This window comes from Ictidomys tridecemlineatus, chromosome 5 (assembly GCF_052094955.1).
Source record: "Ictidomys tridecemlineatus isolate mIctTri1 chromosome 5, mIctTri1.hap1, whole genome shotgun sequence".
Taxonomy (NCBI): domain Eukaryota; kingdom Metazoa; phylum Chordata; class Mammalia; order Rodentia; family Sciuridae; genus Ictidomys; species Ictidomys tridecemlineatus.
Window position 1 is genome coordinate 176,449,623 of NC_135481.1, and position 18,120 is coordinate 176,467,742.

General features: G+C 46.3%; 1 protein-coding gene across 3 annotated transcripts in view; it reads right to left on the reverse strand.

Moving 5' to 3' along the window:
* Positions 1 to 2,080: 2,080 nt before the first annotated feature.
* Positions 2,081 to 18,120, reverse strand: part of Commd7 (COMM domain containing 7) — a 35,390-nt gene continuing 19,350 nt past the window's right edge. For 2 of the 3 annotated variants that reach the window (XM_078051611.1, XM_078051612.1), the window contains exons 2-9: positions 15,002 to 15,055; positions 14,811 to 14,913; positions 6,461 to 6,517; positions 6,347 to 6,384; positions 5,171 to 5,261; positions 4,905 to 4,954; positions 3,747 to 3,795; positions 2,081 to 2,877 (exon numbers count right to left, since the gene is read on the reverse strand). In XM_078051611.1, the coding sequence (XP_077907737.1) occupies positions 2,801 to 2,877; positions 3,747 to 3,795; positions 4,905 to 4,954; positions 5,171 to 5,261; positions 6,347 to 6,384; positions 6,461 to 6,517; positions 14,811 to 14,913; positions 15,002 to 15,055 (519 nt within the window). In that variant the 3' untranslated portion in view covers positions 2,081 to 2,800. The remainder of the gene's footprint in view (positions 2,878 to 3,746; positions 3,796 to 4,904; positions 4,955 to 5,170; positions 5,262 to 6,346; positions 6,385 to 6,460; positions 6,518 to 14,810; positions 14,914 to 15,001; positions 15,056 to 18,120) is intronic. The other variant, XM_078051613.1, reaches the window with a different exon arrangement.

Sequence of the window (18,120 nt, forward strand, 5' to 3'; positions counted from 1 at the left end):
TCGCCTGGCATGCGTGTGGCCCGGGTTCGATCCTCAGCATCACATACCAACAAAGATGTTGTGTCCGCCGAGAACTAAAAAATAAATATTAAAAGTTTCTCTCTCTCCTCTCTCACTCTCTTAAAAAAAAAAAATAAACAAATAAATTAATTAATTAAAAAGGAGTAGCTCCCAGCTTAGTGGAGGAGGTATCTCATGCTAAGTGATCTACTTGGTAACTCAGGTAAGAACTGCACCCATTTTAGGACAGTCCTCTCCTACCTGTACTGGGGACTGAACCCAGGGGTGCTTTACCACAGAGCTATATCCCCAGCCCTTCTTACTATTTTGGGGTACTAAGGATTGAACTCAGGGGCACTTGACCACTGAGCCGCATTCCCAGTCCTATTTTGTACTTTATTTAGAGACAGGGTCTCACTGAGGTGCTTAAGGCCTTGCTAAATTGCTGAGGCTGGCTTTGAACTAGCAATCCTCCTATCTCAGCCTCCCGGGTCCCGAGGATTATAGGCGTGTGCCACCGTGCCTGGCTTATTTTTTTTGAGACAAGGTCTTGCTTAGTTGCTGTGGCTGGTCTGAATTTGTATTCCTGCCTCAGCTCTAAATATCTAGATTTCAGGTGTATCCACAGGGCGCCTGGTGGAGCTGTGATTTTGAGGTGAAGGAGGTGCCAGAGGTCACATGGTTAATAAGCAAAAGGGCCAGTATGGGAACCTAAGCAGTCCAACTCCAGAGCTGCACTCCTGGCCCCTGCAGCAGATGGATGAAGGCCCAAGAGGTCCTGTGAGACCCTCTGAAGTGTGTGGAAGCACTGTAGGTCCAAGGGGACAAGAGGAGAGGGCCCATGGCTTGAGATCCAGTACAGGGCCCCGCTAGGGGACAGTGGAGTGTTGGAAGAGGTGGGCAGGGCCACACTGTTGGGGGTTGGGCTTCATCCTGGATGCCATGTGGAGCCTGAGCAGCTGGATTTGTGGGCTCACATAAGACCAGCAGGAAGTGGGCAGGGCTGCAGAAGCAGCTGAGGCTGAAGACAGGTGGGGTCATCTGGAAGCCACTGTGGTGACCCATCTGACCTGGGCAGGGCAAAGAGCTGCTGGCCAGAATCTGTCCAGTAGCCAGCTGAGAGCAAGTGCTGCAGTGTCCTGAGAGAACAGAATCACTGGATGTGCTGAGGTCCCCCAAAGTTCTCAGATCCCCATTTTTAGGCACCCAGGGATTAAACCCAGGGGTGTTTGACCATCAAGCCATGTCCTTAGCCCTTTTTTGAGACAGGTCTCACTAAGCTGCTTAGGGCCTTGCTTCATTGCTGAAGCTGCCTTCAAACTTGCCATCCTCCTGCCTCAGCCTCGGGAGTGGCTGGGATCATAGGCATAAACCACTCTGCCTGGCTAGGGAAGGCCTTAGCTCTCTGCAAAGCAGATGAGTTTTTAATCCATGCACAAAGAAAACTGGATTTAGGGCTGGGGCTCAGAGATAGAGTGCTCATGTAGCACTAGCACGTGCTAGGCCCTGGGTTTGATCCTCAGCACCATATAAAAATAAATAAAATAAATGTATAAAAAAATTCTTTAAAAAAATTGGACTTAGACTTTTTCTTCAGAACCTGTATTATTTATCATCTAACTAACACAGGTGGTCAGCTAGATCCCAAATAAACATTAAGACAGACTGGCAACCCACCACCACCAGCACCACCACATACAGAGCCCTCTCTGTCGCCACCTGTGCAAACTGCCCCTCCACTGGCCATAAACAGGCTTCTGCTTTGGGTGGGGGGAGGGTAATTAGCATGTTGCCTTTTTTTTTTTTTAGTATGGGGGATTAAACCCAGGGGTGCCAGGGGTGCTTTACCACTGAATTACATCCCTAGCCCATTTTATTTATTTATTTATTTATCTATCTATCTATTTATTTATTTTTAAAGAGAGAGAATTTTTTTTTAATATTTATTTTTTAGGTCTCGGCGGACACAACATCTTTGTTGGTATGTGGTGCTGAGGATCGAACTCGGGCCGCACTCATGCCAGAGGAAAGCGCTACCGCCTGAGCCACATTCCCAGCCCTTTATTTTATTTTAAAAATATTTTAGGTGTCAATGGATCTTTTATTTATTTATTTGTATGTGGTGCAAAATCAAACCCAGTGCCTCACACATGTTAGGCAAGAGCTCTACCACTGAGCTGCAACCCCAGCCCCCTGCTTTTAATTTTTTTTTTTGAGATAGGGTCTTACTAAGTTGCTGAGGCTGGCCTTAAACTTGTGATCTTCCTGCTTCAGCCTCTTGAGTTGCTGTTGAGTGTTTATTTCAAGTGATGGCATCGTTTCTTTGTTTTTTTCTTTTATGTCTTTATTTAGCCCAGATACCGTTTCTTTTTTTTAATTTTTAAAATATTTTATTTTTTAGTTTTAGGTGGACACAATATCTATATTATTTTTATGTGATGCTGAGGATCACACCCAGTGCCTCACGTGTGCTAGGCAAGTGCTCTACCACTTGAGCCACAACCCTGGCCCCCAGGTACCATTTCTTTACTGTGGAACTTTGGTGGGGAGATGAGGCCTCCCCCGATCCAAATCTGAGGTGTAGTCAGTAGCCTGTTGGTATCTAAAACTTGTCTGGAGATGGGTGGTGGTGCTGTTCCGGGCGACTCTCTGGGCTGGGCTCTGTAAGTACTTAATCCCGTTGTTTTTCAGAAGCCTCTGTGCACCTGCACTCCCCAGAGCCAGCAGGGCCACCTGGAGAGCCCATGGCCAGAGGAAGGTGCCTTGAGAGCAGTCACCAGGGAAGGGAAGGCAACAGAAATCAGCTCAAACACTCCATGCTGGCCCTGGCTCGCTCCATCTCATGCAGGAAGCTGTAGAACTGGGGCAGGGTTAATTCTGGGGAGAAAAAAAATCCAGTTTGAGGTAAATGTTTCCAACTCTATAGAACCGCACAACCACCAGGAGAGTCCATTTCTACCCAGAGTTGTTGTTGTTGTTTTTTTTTTTCTGTACTAGGGATTGAACCCAGGGGCGCTTACCACTGAGCCACATTCCCAGACCTTTTTAATATTTTATTTTAAGACAGGTTCTCCCCAAATTCTTTAGGCCTCGCTAAGTTGAAGCTGCTGAGTCTGGCTTTGAATTTGTGATCCTCCTGCCTCAACCTCCTGGGTTGCTGGGATTACAGGTGTGGGCCAAGACTCCCAGTCAGGGATTTTTTTGTTTTTGTTTTGTTCTTGTTTTGTGTGCTGAGTTTCGGGGACCCACCCCAGGGTCAGCGCATGCTAGGCAGCACTCTACCATTCAGCCACATCCTCAACCACAGACTGTTTTCTCTTTTGGCTTAGCACATACATCTAAGTACCTCTAGATGGGAAATTGGTCACAGTAAAGGACAGAGTCCTGAACACAGAAGGTTCTTGGCTCCCTAAGAAAAATGGGGGAGTGTGTGAAACGGCACCACTCCCCAGCACAGACAGGAAAGCCTAAGGGGAGGCTCAGCCAGAACCTCTGGTCTTCATCATGCTTGGAGCCTCCCAAGCCCCCACAGTTCCCTGTTCACAAAGGGGCTCAAGGGCAGGGTCTGCAACAGGCTGGTGGCTTAGCAAAGCTCTGGCACCAGGTTTCCTGAGGGGGAAGGTCAGGGGTGGCTCCTGCACAGCCTGGTGCAGACCCTCTCCCTGGAGACATGGCTGGCGGTGGGTCTCACCAGCCCAACCGACAGAAGAGAACCTGGGAAAGGCTCAGCAGGGATCCATACTCACCTAGGTACACATTTTCAGTTTGATTTCCTTTTTTAACCACCAACTTTAACTAAAAAAACAAACAAACAAACAAACAAACAAAAACAAACCCATAAATTAAGAGGATGACAACTGGGCAAAGAAATTCCCCAAAACCCTTTAATCCAAATTCAATGTCAAAGTACTCCAGGGCTCTGCTCCCGAGCCCCAGCCCATCATCACAGGATGCACAGAAGTGGTCCCCATCACCCTCCATAGGAGCTCTGACACTTCCCATGATCACAGGAAGAATCAAACTTTCAGGAATAATATTAAGATCTGTTTAATTTTTTTTTTGATACTGGGGATTGAACCCGGGGTATTTTACAAATGAACTACATCTCCAGACCTTTTTGTTTTGAGATAAGGTCTTACTCAGTTGCTTAGGGTCTCACTAAGTTGCTGAGGCTGGCCTTCAACTTGTGATCCTCCTGCCTCAGCCTCCTGAGTTGCTGGGATCACAGGAGTGTGCCATTGCACAGGGCTAGGATCTGTGAATCTAGAAGTAGGCAAGACAGTGACCATACCCTTGGTGGATCACACTTCTTTGATTTAAATTCAATGGAATAAGTATTTACACAGACATTTAACATTGAACCCAAGGCCTCACACATGCTAGGCAAGTGTTCTACCACTGAGCCACACTCGTAGCCCTCCAACACAGTTTCTTTGGGGATTGAACCCAGGGCCTTGTGTATGTGAGGAAAGGCAAGCACTCTTCCAACTGAGCTACATCCCCAGCCCAGTTTCTTCTTCTTCTTCTTCTTTTTTTTTTTTTTTTGGTATTAGGGTATTGAACCCAGGGTCAATTCACCCCTGTGCTAAGCCCCCAGTTATTATTTTTTTCTTAACTTTGAGATTATGTCTCCCTAAATTGCTGAGGCTAGCCTTGAATTTGCAATCTTCCTGCCCTGGATAGAATACCTGGGATTTCCTGGCTTAATAATTTTTTTAACCAATAAATTTTTTTTACCCATTTTCTTTTTTTTAAGTTGTAGTTGGACACATTATCTTTATTTATTTATTTTTATGTGGTGCAGAGGATCCAATCCAGGACCTTGCACTTGAGAGGCGAGTGCTCTAAGGCTGAGCCACAACCTTAGCCCTTTTTCCTCATTTTCAAAGATCAAGAAGACTTACTTGTAAAAAAATACTGCCCACTTTTTCTAATTCACTGCTGCCAGATGTCACTGTGATACAAAAGAGAAAAATAAGTGAAGAGGTGACTGATGAAGGATTTCCCAGAAAACCCCGATTTTACAGGTTGTCCGCAGGAGCCATGTGAGTGCAAGCTGGCCCAGGGGGATGGGGAGGAGCAGCTGCTGGTCCCAAGTGTTTGAGACTAGGACTCCCAAACCCTCGGGATCCTGCAACCAAAGGACCTGGAGCTGGCTCTGACCAGTTACCTCCGAACTTCCACTCCATGTCGATAAGCTGGTTGATCATCAGGGTCTGCCCCAGGGCCCACTGAGCAAGGGTGGGGGCGTTCTGTTTCCACTGTGAGGAGAACGAAGGCCAGAGTCACAACATGGGAAAAAGGCACCCCCTCTCCACGCCGCCCCAAACAGCAGTTCAGTGTTTACAGGGGGTGGGGAGAAGACAGAGCCAAGGGCTCCTCCCCACTCACACACCTGGGGGGGTAAGAGAGGTGATTGTTTTCTTCTCTTCCAAGACTTAACCCATGTTGACCCCAAAACTATATTTATTAATCCCAGAAGCTCAGGACGCTGAAGCAGGAGGACTGTGAGTCAGAGCCAGCCTCAGCCAAAGGGAGGCCCTAAGCACTCAGTGAGACCCTGTCTCTAAATAAATACACAACAGGGCTGGGGATGGGGCTCAGGGATTGAGTGACCCCGAGTTCAATCCCTGTACCAAAAACAAACAAACAAACAAAAAAACAGGGCTGGGGGTAGAGCTGGTAGAGGGCTTGCCTCCCATGCACAAAGCCCTGGGTTCAATCCCCAGCACCACACACACACACAAACAAAAAACAAAAATACGACCAAACAAAAGACTTTATATTCCATCAAATTAGAGAAGAAAAAATGTGACATGCATGACACGTACTAAACAAGGCGGGTCACAAGCCCTGTGTCACTGGTTGGTGTGGCACCCAAAGAAATGAGGCCTTGAGGGTCCCACCATCAGCACTTCCCCTTTCTTTCCTTTCCACTAAAATAAAAGCAACCCATCTTTTTTTTTTTTTTTTTTAAAGAGAGAGTGGGGGGGACAGAGCGAGAGAGAGAATTTTAACATTTATTTATTTTATTCTTAGTTCTCGGTGGACACAACATCTTTGTTTGTATGTGGTGCTGAGGATTGAACCCGGGCCACACGCATGCCAGGCGAGCGGGCTACCGCTTGAGCTACATCCCCAGCCCAAAGCAACCCATCTTATTTTTTTTTTAAACAGTTTTCTCTCTCTTTTTTTTTTAATATTTATTTATTAGTTATTGGCGGACACAACATCTTTGTTTGTATGTGGTGCTGGAGGATCGAACCTGGGCCGCACACATGCCAGGGCTACCGCTTGAGCCACATCCCCAGCCCGCAACCCATCTTAACCTTGATGAGAATTATACCTTTTCAGAAAAGTAAGTGGCTTTCTCCTCGCTGAGGCCTGCAAGAGAAAGGGGGCTCATCAGCATAATAAACAGCCCCGAGGCCCTCCCCCAGCAGCCCTGGGCGTGACCTACCCAGAGTGAGGAAATCCGCCCGGACCTGCTCGGCTGTGAGACTCCTCTTCAAGGCACCTGGGAGGCAGGGAGACAGGGCGAGAATGAATCAGCTGCAACAAGTATTTGACCGGCATAACCTGGGGGATGCAGAGGACAAAAGGCTTATGCACCAGGAAGATTGCAACCCAGCAGGGGGAGGGGAGACACACCTCTGAAACAATGCTGGTCACTGTACAAGTATGGAGTGGCCCTCCAGGGAGGGTGGGAGAAGCTGGAGACAAAACGTGCAATATCTGGTCACTTACATTGATTTATTTTTATTTAAATATAGGGTCTCAGTTGCTGAGGCTGGCCTCAAACTTGCCATCCTCCTGCCTAAACCTCCACTGAGTCGCTGGGATTACAAGGTGTGTACCACAGTGCCTGGCTGTCACTACAATTTTAACTAAAATTAAGTAAAATTTAAAAGCCTACTGTTGCGCTGTTTCAAATGCTCAGTAGCTACACAGGGTCAGAGACCACTGCACTGGACAGTGCAGATTATAGGCCATTCCCATTTGCCTAGAAAGTTCTATGGGAAGCCAGTGATTGGCAGCCTGAGGCCAGCCTCTGCAACTCAGTGAGGCCCTAAGCAAGTTAGTGAGACCCTGTCTCAACATAAGAAATAGCCAGAGTGGGTGGTGGCTCCGTGGGGAGCATCTCTGGGTTCCACTGGAGCTCCATGGGATGCACATGCCTGTAATTCCAGCTACTTGGGGAGGCTGAGGCAGGAGGATCACAATTTTGAGTCCAGGCTGAGAATAAAAGAGACAATTCTACTAGACAGTGCCATCTGGCCTCTACAGCTCACAGTGACTTGCAGGGGGCTGTCTCAGCTTCCCTCCAGAAGCCCTAGAACACCCCTCCAGGGGTTGCTTTGTCCTGCTTTCGGCTGCAATTCCTGAAGACAGAATGTGGCCAGCAGTCTGGGCTTCTCAAGGTTTCAACTTCAGAGGGCAGCCTAGAGTCACAACTGGACTAGCGCTCTGTGACTATCCACTTCTCAATCACCACAAAATAATTAAATAAAGGATAAAAAGACACCCAGGGCTAAGGCAGGGCCGGGAGCCTACACCCTGAGTCTAAGTGCCCACCCCCACCCTGCTCCAGGAAAACAATCCCAAAGGCTGTGGTGCCGGTAAAAATCCACCACATAAACAAAGAGAGGAAATCTTTTATCTCCAAGATCAGACTGGGCAAGGAAGCCACGGGGAAATAAAAACGCAAGACCCCAGGAAACCCCAGCCAGAGGCTCTTGAGAGGGGAGACTTCCCAGCCATGAGAGGCACTCATGACCACCAAGGGACAGTGCACTCATGACCACCAAGGGACAGTGCACTCATGACCACCAAGGGACAGTGCACTCATGACCACCACGGGGACAGCTCCCTGGTTTATGGCCAGAGCAGATCTTTTTTTTTTGCAAATACACTACCACTGAAATCTCCCTCCAGCCCCTTTTATTTTCTTCCTTTCTGTTGTTTCAAAATTCTCTAATGGGGACTGGGATTGTGTGTGGCTCTGTGGCAGAGAGCTGCCTGGCATGTGAGAGGCACTAGGTTCCATCCTCAGCACCACATAAATAAATAAATAAATAAATAAATAAATGGGACCGAGGGGATAGCTCAGTTGGCAGAGTGCTTGCCTAGCAGGCACAAGGCCCTGGGTTCAATACCAAGCACCAACAAAAAATTTTTTTAAATACATAAATAAAGGTTCATAGACAACTAAAAAAAAATACATTAAAAAAAGTCTAATCATGTGAAAGTAGGTTGTTGTTGTTTTAATGTGAAAGTGGTAAAATTGTGGGCATTTTTTTCAGGGGGGGCTACCAGGGATTGAACTCAGGGACACTCGACCACTGAGCCACATCCCCAGCCCTGCTTTGTATTTTAGAGACAGGGTCTTGCTGAGTTGCTTAGAGCTTCACTAAATTACTGAGTCTGGCTTTGAATTCAGGATCCTCCAGCCTCAGCCTCCCAAGCCACTGGTATTACAGGCTTGCGCCAGGGCTCCCAAGACTTTTTTTGTGGAGGTGGGTACCGGGGATTGAATTTAGGGGCACTTGACCTCTGAGTCACATCCCCAGACCTATTTTGTATTTTATTTAGAGACAGGGTCTCACTGAGTTGCTTAGTGCCTCACTGCTGCTGAGGCTGGCTTTGAACTCATGATCCTCCTGCCTCAGCTTCCCAAGCCACTGGGATTACAGGCGCATGCCACTGCACCTGGTTGTAATTAAGAAAATAAAAGTTACTTTTTTGAGCAAGGCCACAACAGCCAGTCAGTGGCAGAGCCAAGTGGCTTTCAGGCCAGAGTGGCACCAAATTCTTCCGGCTCCAGGTCATCCTGACAGGCTGTCCTGGCAGTGCCTCAACAGTGAAGGACAGGAAGGCTCACTGAGCCCCAGGCCCAGGAGCTCTGGTCTCCCGCAGGCAGGAGGCAGGAGCCAGGAGCCAGACTTAAAATGCATCTGCCTCCTGGGAGGCCTCAGGATCTCAACTTCTTCAGTTTCTTCCTTTGGTGATTCCTTTGTTCTGAGCAAATGCCAGCCAAGGCAGCCTGCAGCCCTGGACCTAAGGAGGCCTTGGGGAAAACTCCTGAGACAGCCTAATGTGATGGCTCATGCAATCAGGATTGCAGCTGGAGAAACTTAGGGAGACCCTGTCTCAAAACGCGGGGCAAGGCAGGGCTAGGGACTTAGCTCAGTGGTAGAACACCCCTAGGCTCAATCCCTAGTACTAAAAAACACAAAAATACCAGAAAAACCCAGGCTTCACTAGTGTCTCTACTGCAAAGTTATCTGTAGTCCTAAAAGATGACATAACCATAATGACAATCATAATAAAAGCAGCAGGGCCAGCCATCATGCACTCTGGTCAGCACTTTACATTCATTAGCTTTCTCCATCTTTCTAGCAAGCAGCTTGAGGTGCCCTCAAGCTCCATTTCATCCTTGATAAAACTGATTCTTAGACAAGTTCAGTCACTTGGCTCAAGGTCTCCCAGCTCTTATGCAGCCACAGGGAGTAAGCGAGGACTTTCTGGAAGGCCACCCAGCAACCAAATGCAAGGTGGAGCCCTATGTGGATCCAGATGGGAGCAACCAACCACCCACACACTCACTGCACTAGACAATGGGGACATCTGAGCACAGAGTGCATAGTTTCCTTTCAGATGATAATGACATTGTGGTTATCTTTTAGAGATAGTACTTAGCAGTAAAATGGTACAACTGACATTTACTTTAAAATAACTCAGTTTGGGGCTGGGGATGTGGCTCAAGCGGTAGCGCGCTCGCCTAGCATGCGTGCGGCCCGGGTTCGATCCTCAGCAGCACCACATACCAACAAAGATGTTGTGTCCGCCAAGAACTAAGAAAAAAATAAATAAATGTTAAAATTCTCTCTCTCTCTCTGTCCCCCTCTCTCTCTCACTCTCTCTTTAAAAAAAAAAAAAAAAAAAAAAAAGACTAGAGTATTTAAAAGAACTTGATATTTAAAAAAAAAAAAAAAAAAAAAAAAAAAAAAAAAAAATAAAATAACTCAGTTTGGAGAGCAATAAAAAAGGGGTGGGTGCAGATGAAACAATTTGGCCTGGGGTAGACAGCTGTGAAAGTGGGGTCCTCTTATGAATTACATACTTGCCAGGTGTGGGTGGTGCACACCTATAATTCCAGTAACTCAGGAGGCTGAGGCAGGAGGATCACTTGAGCCCAGAAGTTTGAAACCAGCCTAGGCAACTTAAGTGAGACCCTGACTCTTAACAACAACAAAAAAAGCACTTTTCAAAGCTTTTACTTGAAATCCCTTCTGTCCCCACCTCCCAAAAAGGAGGGCTGCACAGTTCCCAGTGAACAGACACTGGTCCGGCAGCTTCTTCCCTACAGGAGTTTCTGGAGGCTGAGACGTGGCAGTGTGTGTGAGTCTCCAAAGTTCCAAGGCTAGGGCTGGGGAACAAGGAAGTCCTGGCTCTGTGTGGCCACTGCAGCCTTGTATTGGTGGACATGACATGCCGACTGGGGGAGTCCCTGGGAGGCCCCCTCAGCTCTGACAGTGGCACTGTTGCAATGGCGTCTTACCAGGTAAGCACAACCAGGGTTCCGGAAGAGAAGAGGATGGGACCCAAAGGCTCTTTGTGGATTAAACGGTAAAAGGTCTTGGGTGCCAAATTAAAGACTCCATTACAGATGGTAAGGAGCTGGGAGCAGCAACAGGAACCACGCTGGGGCCCTTAATGCCCTACCTAAGCCCCAAGGCCAAGAACTGGGATGGCGCCTTTGGGACTGGAAAGACAGACATCAGAGGACAAGGCAGAAGAAGGGGCCATGAGACTTCCAAGCTGCAATCTCAGATGCTTCAGAGATGTTCTAGAAGAAACAGAGGATCAGGCAGGAAGGCCCCGCAGAACGGAGTGTAAAAGGAAGAGAAGCTGAGAGTGGACTCAGGTTCAGCAGATCAAACCCCAGAGCGCTCCACCCAGAACGTGACCAGTCAAGAGGCAAGTTCAGGTCCCCATCAGCAGGTGATGGAAACTTGATGTCATACTCTGATAGTGAGACACAGGGCCCAAAGCTGGCTGGTCAGTCAACCAATAAGGCTTGAGGACCTAGAGTGCAGCTCAGGGCTCAGTGCCGGGCACCTGTTCAGCGTGGGCAAAGGCCTGGGTTTGATCGGCAGCGACACACACACACACACACACACACACACCCCTCATTTACGCTCATCCTACTAAAATGTTTTTTAGGGGCGGGGGCTGGGGCTCAATGGTAGAGTGCTTGCCTGGCCCATGTGAGGCACTAAGTTTGAACCTCAGAACCACGTAAAAATAAGTAAAATAAAGCTCCATCTACAACTACAAACATTTAAAAAAAATTTTTTTTTAGGTACAGGGCCTCGAACAACGTGCTCTGTTAGTGATCAACCACTGAGAACCTCCCCAGCCTGGGATTTTCACTTTTGACTCCTCCATAGCTCTGCATTATTTAAAAAGTTTGTAATAAAAACGTGTTCCTATATTAAAAGAAACTTCAATTTCTCATTCAACCAAGAGGACAAAAAAAATGCAAGAATCACAGAAATAGATCAGAAAATTTTGCAATTGGAAACCTCTAGACTGTTCTGGTTTCACCCCATAGAATCTAAGGAGCATAATACAAGGCAAAGAAGGGATTTTCAGTTTGGTGCAGTAGTGCACGCTGAGGCAGGAGGATCACAAGTTCAAGGCCAGTCTCAGCAACTTAGTGAAGCCCTAGATGACTTAGCAAGACCCTGTCTCAAAAAGTAGCTGGGGATGTGGTTCATGGTTAAGCAACCCTGGGTTCAATCCCTGGTACAGGGAAAAAAAAGGGGGGGGGGAGGGAAGGTACCTCCACAGGGACAAACAAATTAAGCCCCCAGTTTCTTCTTCTTTTTTTTTTGGATTGAACCCAGGGTTGTTCTACCACTAAGCTACTTTCCCAGTCCTTTTTAAAAATAAAATTTATTTAGAGACAGGGTCTCACTAAGTTGCCCAGGCTGGCCTTGAACTTGGAATCCTTCTGCCTCACCTCCTGAGTAGCTGGGGTTGCAGGTGTGCACCAGTGTTTGGCTCAGGATGCTGGCCTAATTCCTCTCAGCCTGGTCAAAATTACTCACTCTTCAAAACTAGGCTCAAAGTTACCCTTCTCTCTCCCCCTTCTTCCCTCCATACCCTCTCCTTCTTTCCTCCTCTCTCTCCCCCTTTTTCCCTTCCCCTCTTTGCAGTACTGAAACCAGGACCCCTGTGCATGGTAGGCCAGTAAGTGCTCTACCACCAAGCTCCATCCCCAGCCCTCACATCTGTCTTAAAATAAACTATTAGTTAATTTTCCATTTTAACAATAGCAACCTGGTAGATAATATATAGCCCAAAACCAAACAATTAGACCAACTTAGAATCCTACCTTCTAGATATGGCCACAGCTAACTTTGTTCTTTGCCCCCATGCTGAGGAATCCAACCCAGTGTCTCAAATCAAATATGCTAAGCACACACTCTACCACTGAGCTACATACACCTTCCGTTCTTAAACTATTATTTTTATGATCAGTGGCCAGGCTTGCTGGTGCGTGCCTGTACTCCTAGCAACTTGTGAGGCCAAGGCAGGAGGATCACACATTTGAGTCCAGCACCTTCAACTTAACAAGATGCTGTATCAAAATAAAAAATAAAACCAGGCATAGTGGTACATTCCTGAAATCCCAGTGACTCCTGATACCGAGGGCAGGAGGACTGCAAGTTTGAGGCCAGCCTTGGCAATTTAGTGAGGCCCTAAGTAACTTAGTAAGATGGTGTTTCAAAATAAAAATAGAAAGGGCTGGGATGTGGCTTCATGGTTAAGTGCTTTGGGGTTCAATTCCCAGTACCAGGGAAAAAACAAATCATATATTGTGAAAGTTTTCCATATTATTACATTTTCCTCAATAGCATCTTTTTTTTTTTAAAGAATTTTTTTTAATATTTATTTTTTAGTTCTCAGCGGACACAACATCTTTGTTGGTATGTGGTGCTGAGGATCGAACCCGAGCCTCACGCATGCCAGGCGAGCGCGCTACCGCTAGAGCCACATCCCCAGCCCCAATCAATAGCATCTTTTAAATTAGTGAATAATAGGAAAAAAACCCCACCTTTTATTAGGGCTAAGCATTTTATTTACATGATCTCAATCTGTACATGTTTCCCCACCTTAAAAAAAATTGCTTAGTTGGAGGGAAGATCACTGCTCTGGAGGGCCACTTCTAGGGGTGTGGAGAGATCAGGCACCTGGCTGACTCAGAAGTAAGAGAGAGAATGTGTGAGTGAGTGAGTGAGTGAGTGAGTGAGTGAGTGAGTGTGTGTGTGTGTGTGTGTGTGTGTGTGTGTGTGTGTGTGTGTAGCAGGGACTGAACTAGGGCACTTACCAACTGAGCCACATCCTCAGCCCTTATTTTTTATTTTGAGACAGGATCTCACTAAGTTGCTTAGGACCTTGCTAAATTGCTGAGGCTGACTTTGAACTTTGGACTCTCCTGCCTCAGCCTCCTAGGCTGCTGAACTACAGGCCTGGGCCACCATGCCTGGCAGAAGTATACTTTTTTTTTTTTTTTGATAGCAGGGATTGAACTCAGGGACACTTGACCACTGAGCCAGATCCCCAGCCCCCTTTTGTATTTTATTTAGAGACAGGGTCTCACTGAGTTGCTTAGCTCCTCACTTTTTGCTGAGACTTTTGGCTTCAAACTTGCAATCCTCCTGTTTCAGTCTCCCAAACTATTGGGATTACAGGCATGTGCCACGGTGCCTGGCAGAAGTATACAATTTAAAAAAAAATTTTTTTTCTTTAGTTGTAGATGGACCAATACCTTTATTTATTTTATGTATTTTTATATGGTGCTTAGAATCCAACCCAGTGCCTCACACACACTAGGTAAGCGCTCTACACTGAGCCCCAGTCCCAGTCCCAGTCCCAGCCCCAGCCCCAGCTCCAGCCCCAGCCCCAGCCCAGAAGTATATGTTTTTGACCACCATGTTTCCCTGTAAAGAATGACCACGGCTTGTTAAAACAATCCCTTGCTGCCAGGCAATCTGATGGTTTCTAATTTTGCTCCACCATAAACAGTACTACAATGAACATCCCTACAGCTGAACATTCCTGTTCCTGACCTCCTCCCTTCCACTGGGAAGGTTTCCTGATTGTTCTAGGCAAACTCTCTTCCTCAAAACATCTGTAATGTACTTGAGCAAGTTGGCCCAAGCCTATAATCCCAGTAATTTGGAAGGCTGAGGCAGGACAATCACAAGTTCAAGACCAGCCTGGGTAATTTAGAGAAACCCACCCCAAAATTTAAAAAAAGGGCTGTATAGCTCAGTCGGTAGAGTGCTTACCTTGTATGCATAAGACCTTGGGTTTGATCCTCAGCACCACACACACACAAAAAAAATTATTAAAAATTTAAAAATAAAAAGGTCCAGGTGTGGTGGTGTAGACCTCTAATCCCAGCAGCTGAGAGGCTGAGACAGGAGGATCGTGAGTATACTTGGATGACTCTCTGGACTCAAGAATGCTCAGGTGCTGGGCGCGGTGGTGACACACGTCTGTAATCACAGGGCTAGGGAGACTGAGATAGGAGGATCATGAGTTCTAAACCAGCCTCAGCAAAGGTGAGGTTCCAAGCAACTCAGTGAGACCCTCTCTCTACATAAAATACAAAATAGGACTGAGGATGTGGCTCAGTGGTCAAGTGCCCCCGAGTTCAATCCCTGGTACCCCCACCCCTCAAAAAAGCATGTTGGGTAACATCTCCAGCCACAAGTGCTGATGGAGCTACTCACCATTGGGAACCAGGAGGAGGCTTTTCACGATGCTTCTGAGAGGGCCCAGACTGATCTGATTGGTGGTGGCGAATTCAGACAGTTGAGCCAGAAACCTCTCAACCTGAAAAGAGGGACCAGGAGTTCACTTTCGAAGTTCCTCAGACTCACTGACCTGTGCTTCGCAACTGTCCTTATCACAAAATACTTACCTCTTTGGGCTCGATTAGGAAGTGGAAAATTACTTCTGTCAGGGCTGAGAACTGCTGTAAAGAGAACAACACAGAACATCAGTGCCATCTTTACTATGGGTCAGTGTGCAACATCCCATCCAACCCCTTCAGGTAAAGGACCAGGAGCAGGAAAGCCGCTGGGATTACAGGTGTGCACTACCGCACCTGGCCAAAGACCTGATTTGATGATTTTTTTTTTTTTTTTTTTTTTGTGGTGCTGGAGATTGAACCCAGGGCCTTGTACATTTGAGGCAAGCACTCTACCAACTGAGCTATATCCCCAGTCCTGCTTTGATCATCTTAAAGTTACAATCAAAATACTCACCAATAGCATCCATGTATCTGCACCACTATATATATATATTTGAAATACTTTTTAGTTGTTAATGGACCTTTATTTATATGTGGTGCTGAGACTTGAACCCAGTGCAGCACCATATTGTTGGTAAGGCACAGATGTTTTATTGAGATAGGAGACATAGAGAGCTAAACTGTGTGTGTGCACCCATGCAGGGACACACACAGATCTCTGGGGTTCAAAGACACAAACACACAGTGAGAAAAGATCTGAAAGGGGAAATCACCAGAATAGTAAGAGCAGTTATTTAGGGCTGGGAACATAGTTCAGGGTGACTTGCCTAACATGTGGAGGCCTGGGTTCAATTTTCAGCATGGCCAGGGCCATGGGGAGAATGCATTTATGTGTGGTAAGATACTTTAAAGATATTTCTTTTAATTTTTTGCAATGCTGAGAATTGAATGATCCCAGAGCTGGTATCCACTACTGCACACCTGTAAACCCAGCTCTAGATATTCTATTTTTTTTTTTTTGTACTGGGGCACTTTACCGCTGAACTGTATCTCAGGCCATTTATATTTTTTTTATTTTGAGACAGGGTCTGGCTAGTTGCTGAGGTTGGCCTTGAACTTGCCATCCTCTTGCCTCAGCCTTCTCTGTAGCTGGGGCTATGGGACTCCACGTGCCCAGCCCTGCTTTGCTTCCCTCTCTTCCGTTCTATTCCACACTATATCTTTGCTGATTTGGGGGTTGATCCCAGGAGTGTTTTAGTTCTGAGACACTTTGCAACCAGGCATGGTTTGGGGCACTTTGACCAAGGCATCTCTCCAAGTTGCTGTTGCCTTTGAAAAATTTTTACTTGGGGTCAGGCTTGCCAAGGTTGGCCTCAAACTTGTCATCCTCCTGCCTCCTGAGCAACTGGAATTACAGATATGCGCCACTGTACCCAACAGGATGATTTGATTTTTACTTTCTGTTTGCCTATCCATATTTTCTGGGTACCCCTAGCACTACTGCTCACAATAAACACCTTCTTATTTATATAACAAAATAGTAAATTTTCCCAGGTACGGTGTCACGTACCAGTAATCCCAGCAACTTGGGACGCTGAGGCAGGAGGGTCACAAGTTTGGGACCGGCCTCAGCAACTTGATGAGGCCTTAAGCAACTTAGCGAGACCCTGTCTCAAAATAAAAAATAAAAAGGAGTGAGGATGTGGCTCAGTGGTAGAGCACCCCTGGGTTCAACTCCCAATACAGAAATGAACAACAGTGAATTCTAAATCTTTATTATAACGCTGTTTTGGAATAGTCTCTTGTTGTTTTGTGCTTAGAAATCTTTTTTCTAGTGCTATTTGGTTAAGGTAAACACTTGTGTTTCCCACAAATTCCTATGTTGAAGCCCTAATGCCCAGTGAGATTTTTTTTTTTTTTTTTTGAGTTGGGGACTATGAGATGATGGAGGTTAAATGAGGTCACAAGAGCAGGACTCCAGCCCTGGGAAGCTTTATGCATACAAGGCAAGCACTCTACCAACTGAGCCATATCCCCAACCCTATACCTGAGCTTTTACTATTTTATTTTTTTAAATTTTTTGGGATACCAGGGATTGAACTCAGGGGCACTCAACCACTGACCCACACCCTCAGCCTAATTTTGTATTTTATTTAGAGACAGGGTCTCATTGAGTTGCTTAGCACTTTGCCGAGGCTGACTTTGAACTCGCAATCTTCCCATCTAGCTTTGAGAGTGCTGGGATTACAGGCGTGCACCACCATGCCCAGCAAACATTTTATTTTTTTATTTTTTAAATTTTTTTTTAAAGAGAGAAAATTTTTTAATATTTATTTTTTAGCTCTTGGCGGACACAACATCTTTGTTGGTATGTGGTGCTGAGGATCGAACCTGGGCCGCACACATGCCAGGCGAGCGCGCTACCGCTTGAGCCACATCCCCAGCCCCCTTCCTTTATTTCTTTAATATTTTTTTCCTGCAAATATGTAAAACTGGCAGGACATGGTGGCGTATGAATCCCAGCAGCTCCAGAGTCAGGAGGATTGCAAATTCAAGGCCAGTCTTAGCAATTTAGCAAGGCCCTAAACAAAAAGTGAAACCCTGTCTCAAAATAAAAAACAAAGGGGCTGGGGTTGTGGCTCAGTGGTAGAGCGCTTGCCTAGCATGTGTGAGGCACTGGGTTTAATTCTCAGCACCACATATAAATAAATGAATAAAATAAAGATCCATCAACATCTTAAAAATAATAATAGTACTAAAAAATAAAAACTAAAAAGGGCTGGGGATGTAGTTACCAAAAAAAAAAAATTCTTTTTAATTAAAAAAAAAAAAAAAAGCGGAACTGTCAGCTCTTTTGCTGAATTTCCTATGTCACTCGGAGCTTTCTGAAAATTGAGTCAGCTAATTAGAACGCCAAGCACTCTTCCACTTCTAGACCCAGCCCAATACTGAGGCTAAATCCTACTTTCCTCATTGGGTCTCATCCTCCAGTGTGGTCCCAAGAGGAGCTTCCTGCTAATCTGCTGTGTTGCCTGCTCAGACTTCCATCCCTAGTTCTACTTTCCCAAACCTTCCTTATCTTTCAAAACCCTACCAAGATATCATGATCCCCCAGAAAGAAAGGGATCTATAAGAGGAAACCACAGGATGAAGCAAGACAACCTAGAGAATAGGAGAAAATACCTGCAAACAAATCATCTGATAAGGGGTTAATAATCAGAATCCAGCCAGGCACAGAGGTGCTCACAGCAATCCCTGTGCTCTAGAAGCTGAGGCAGGAGGACCAC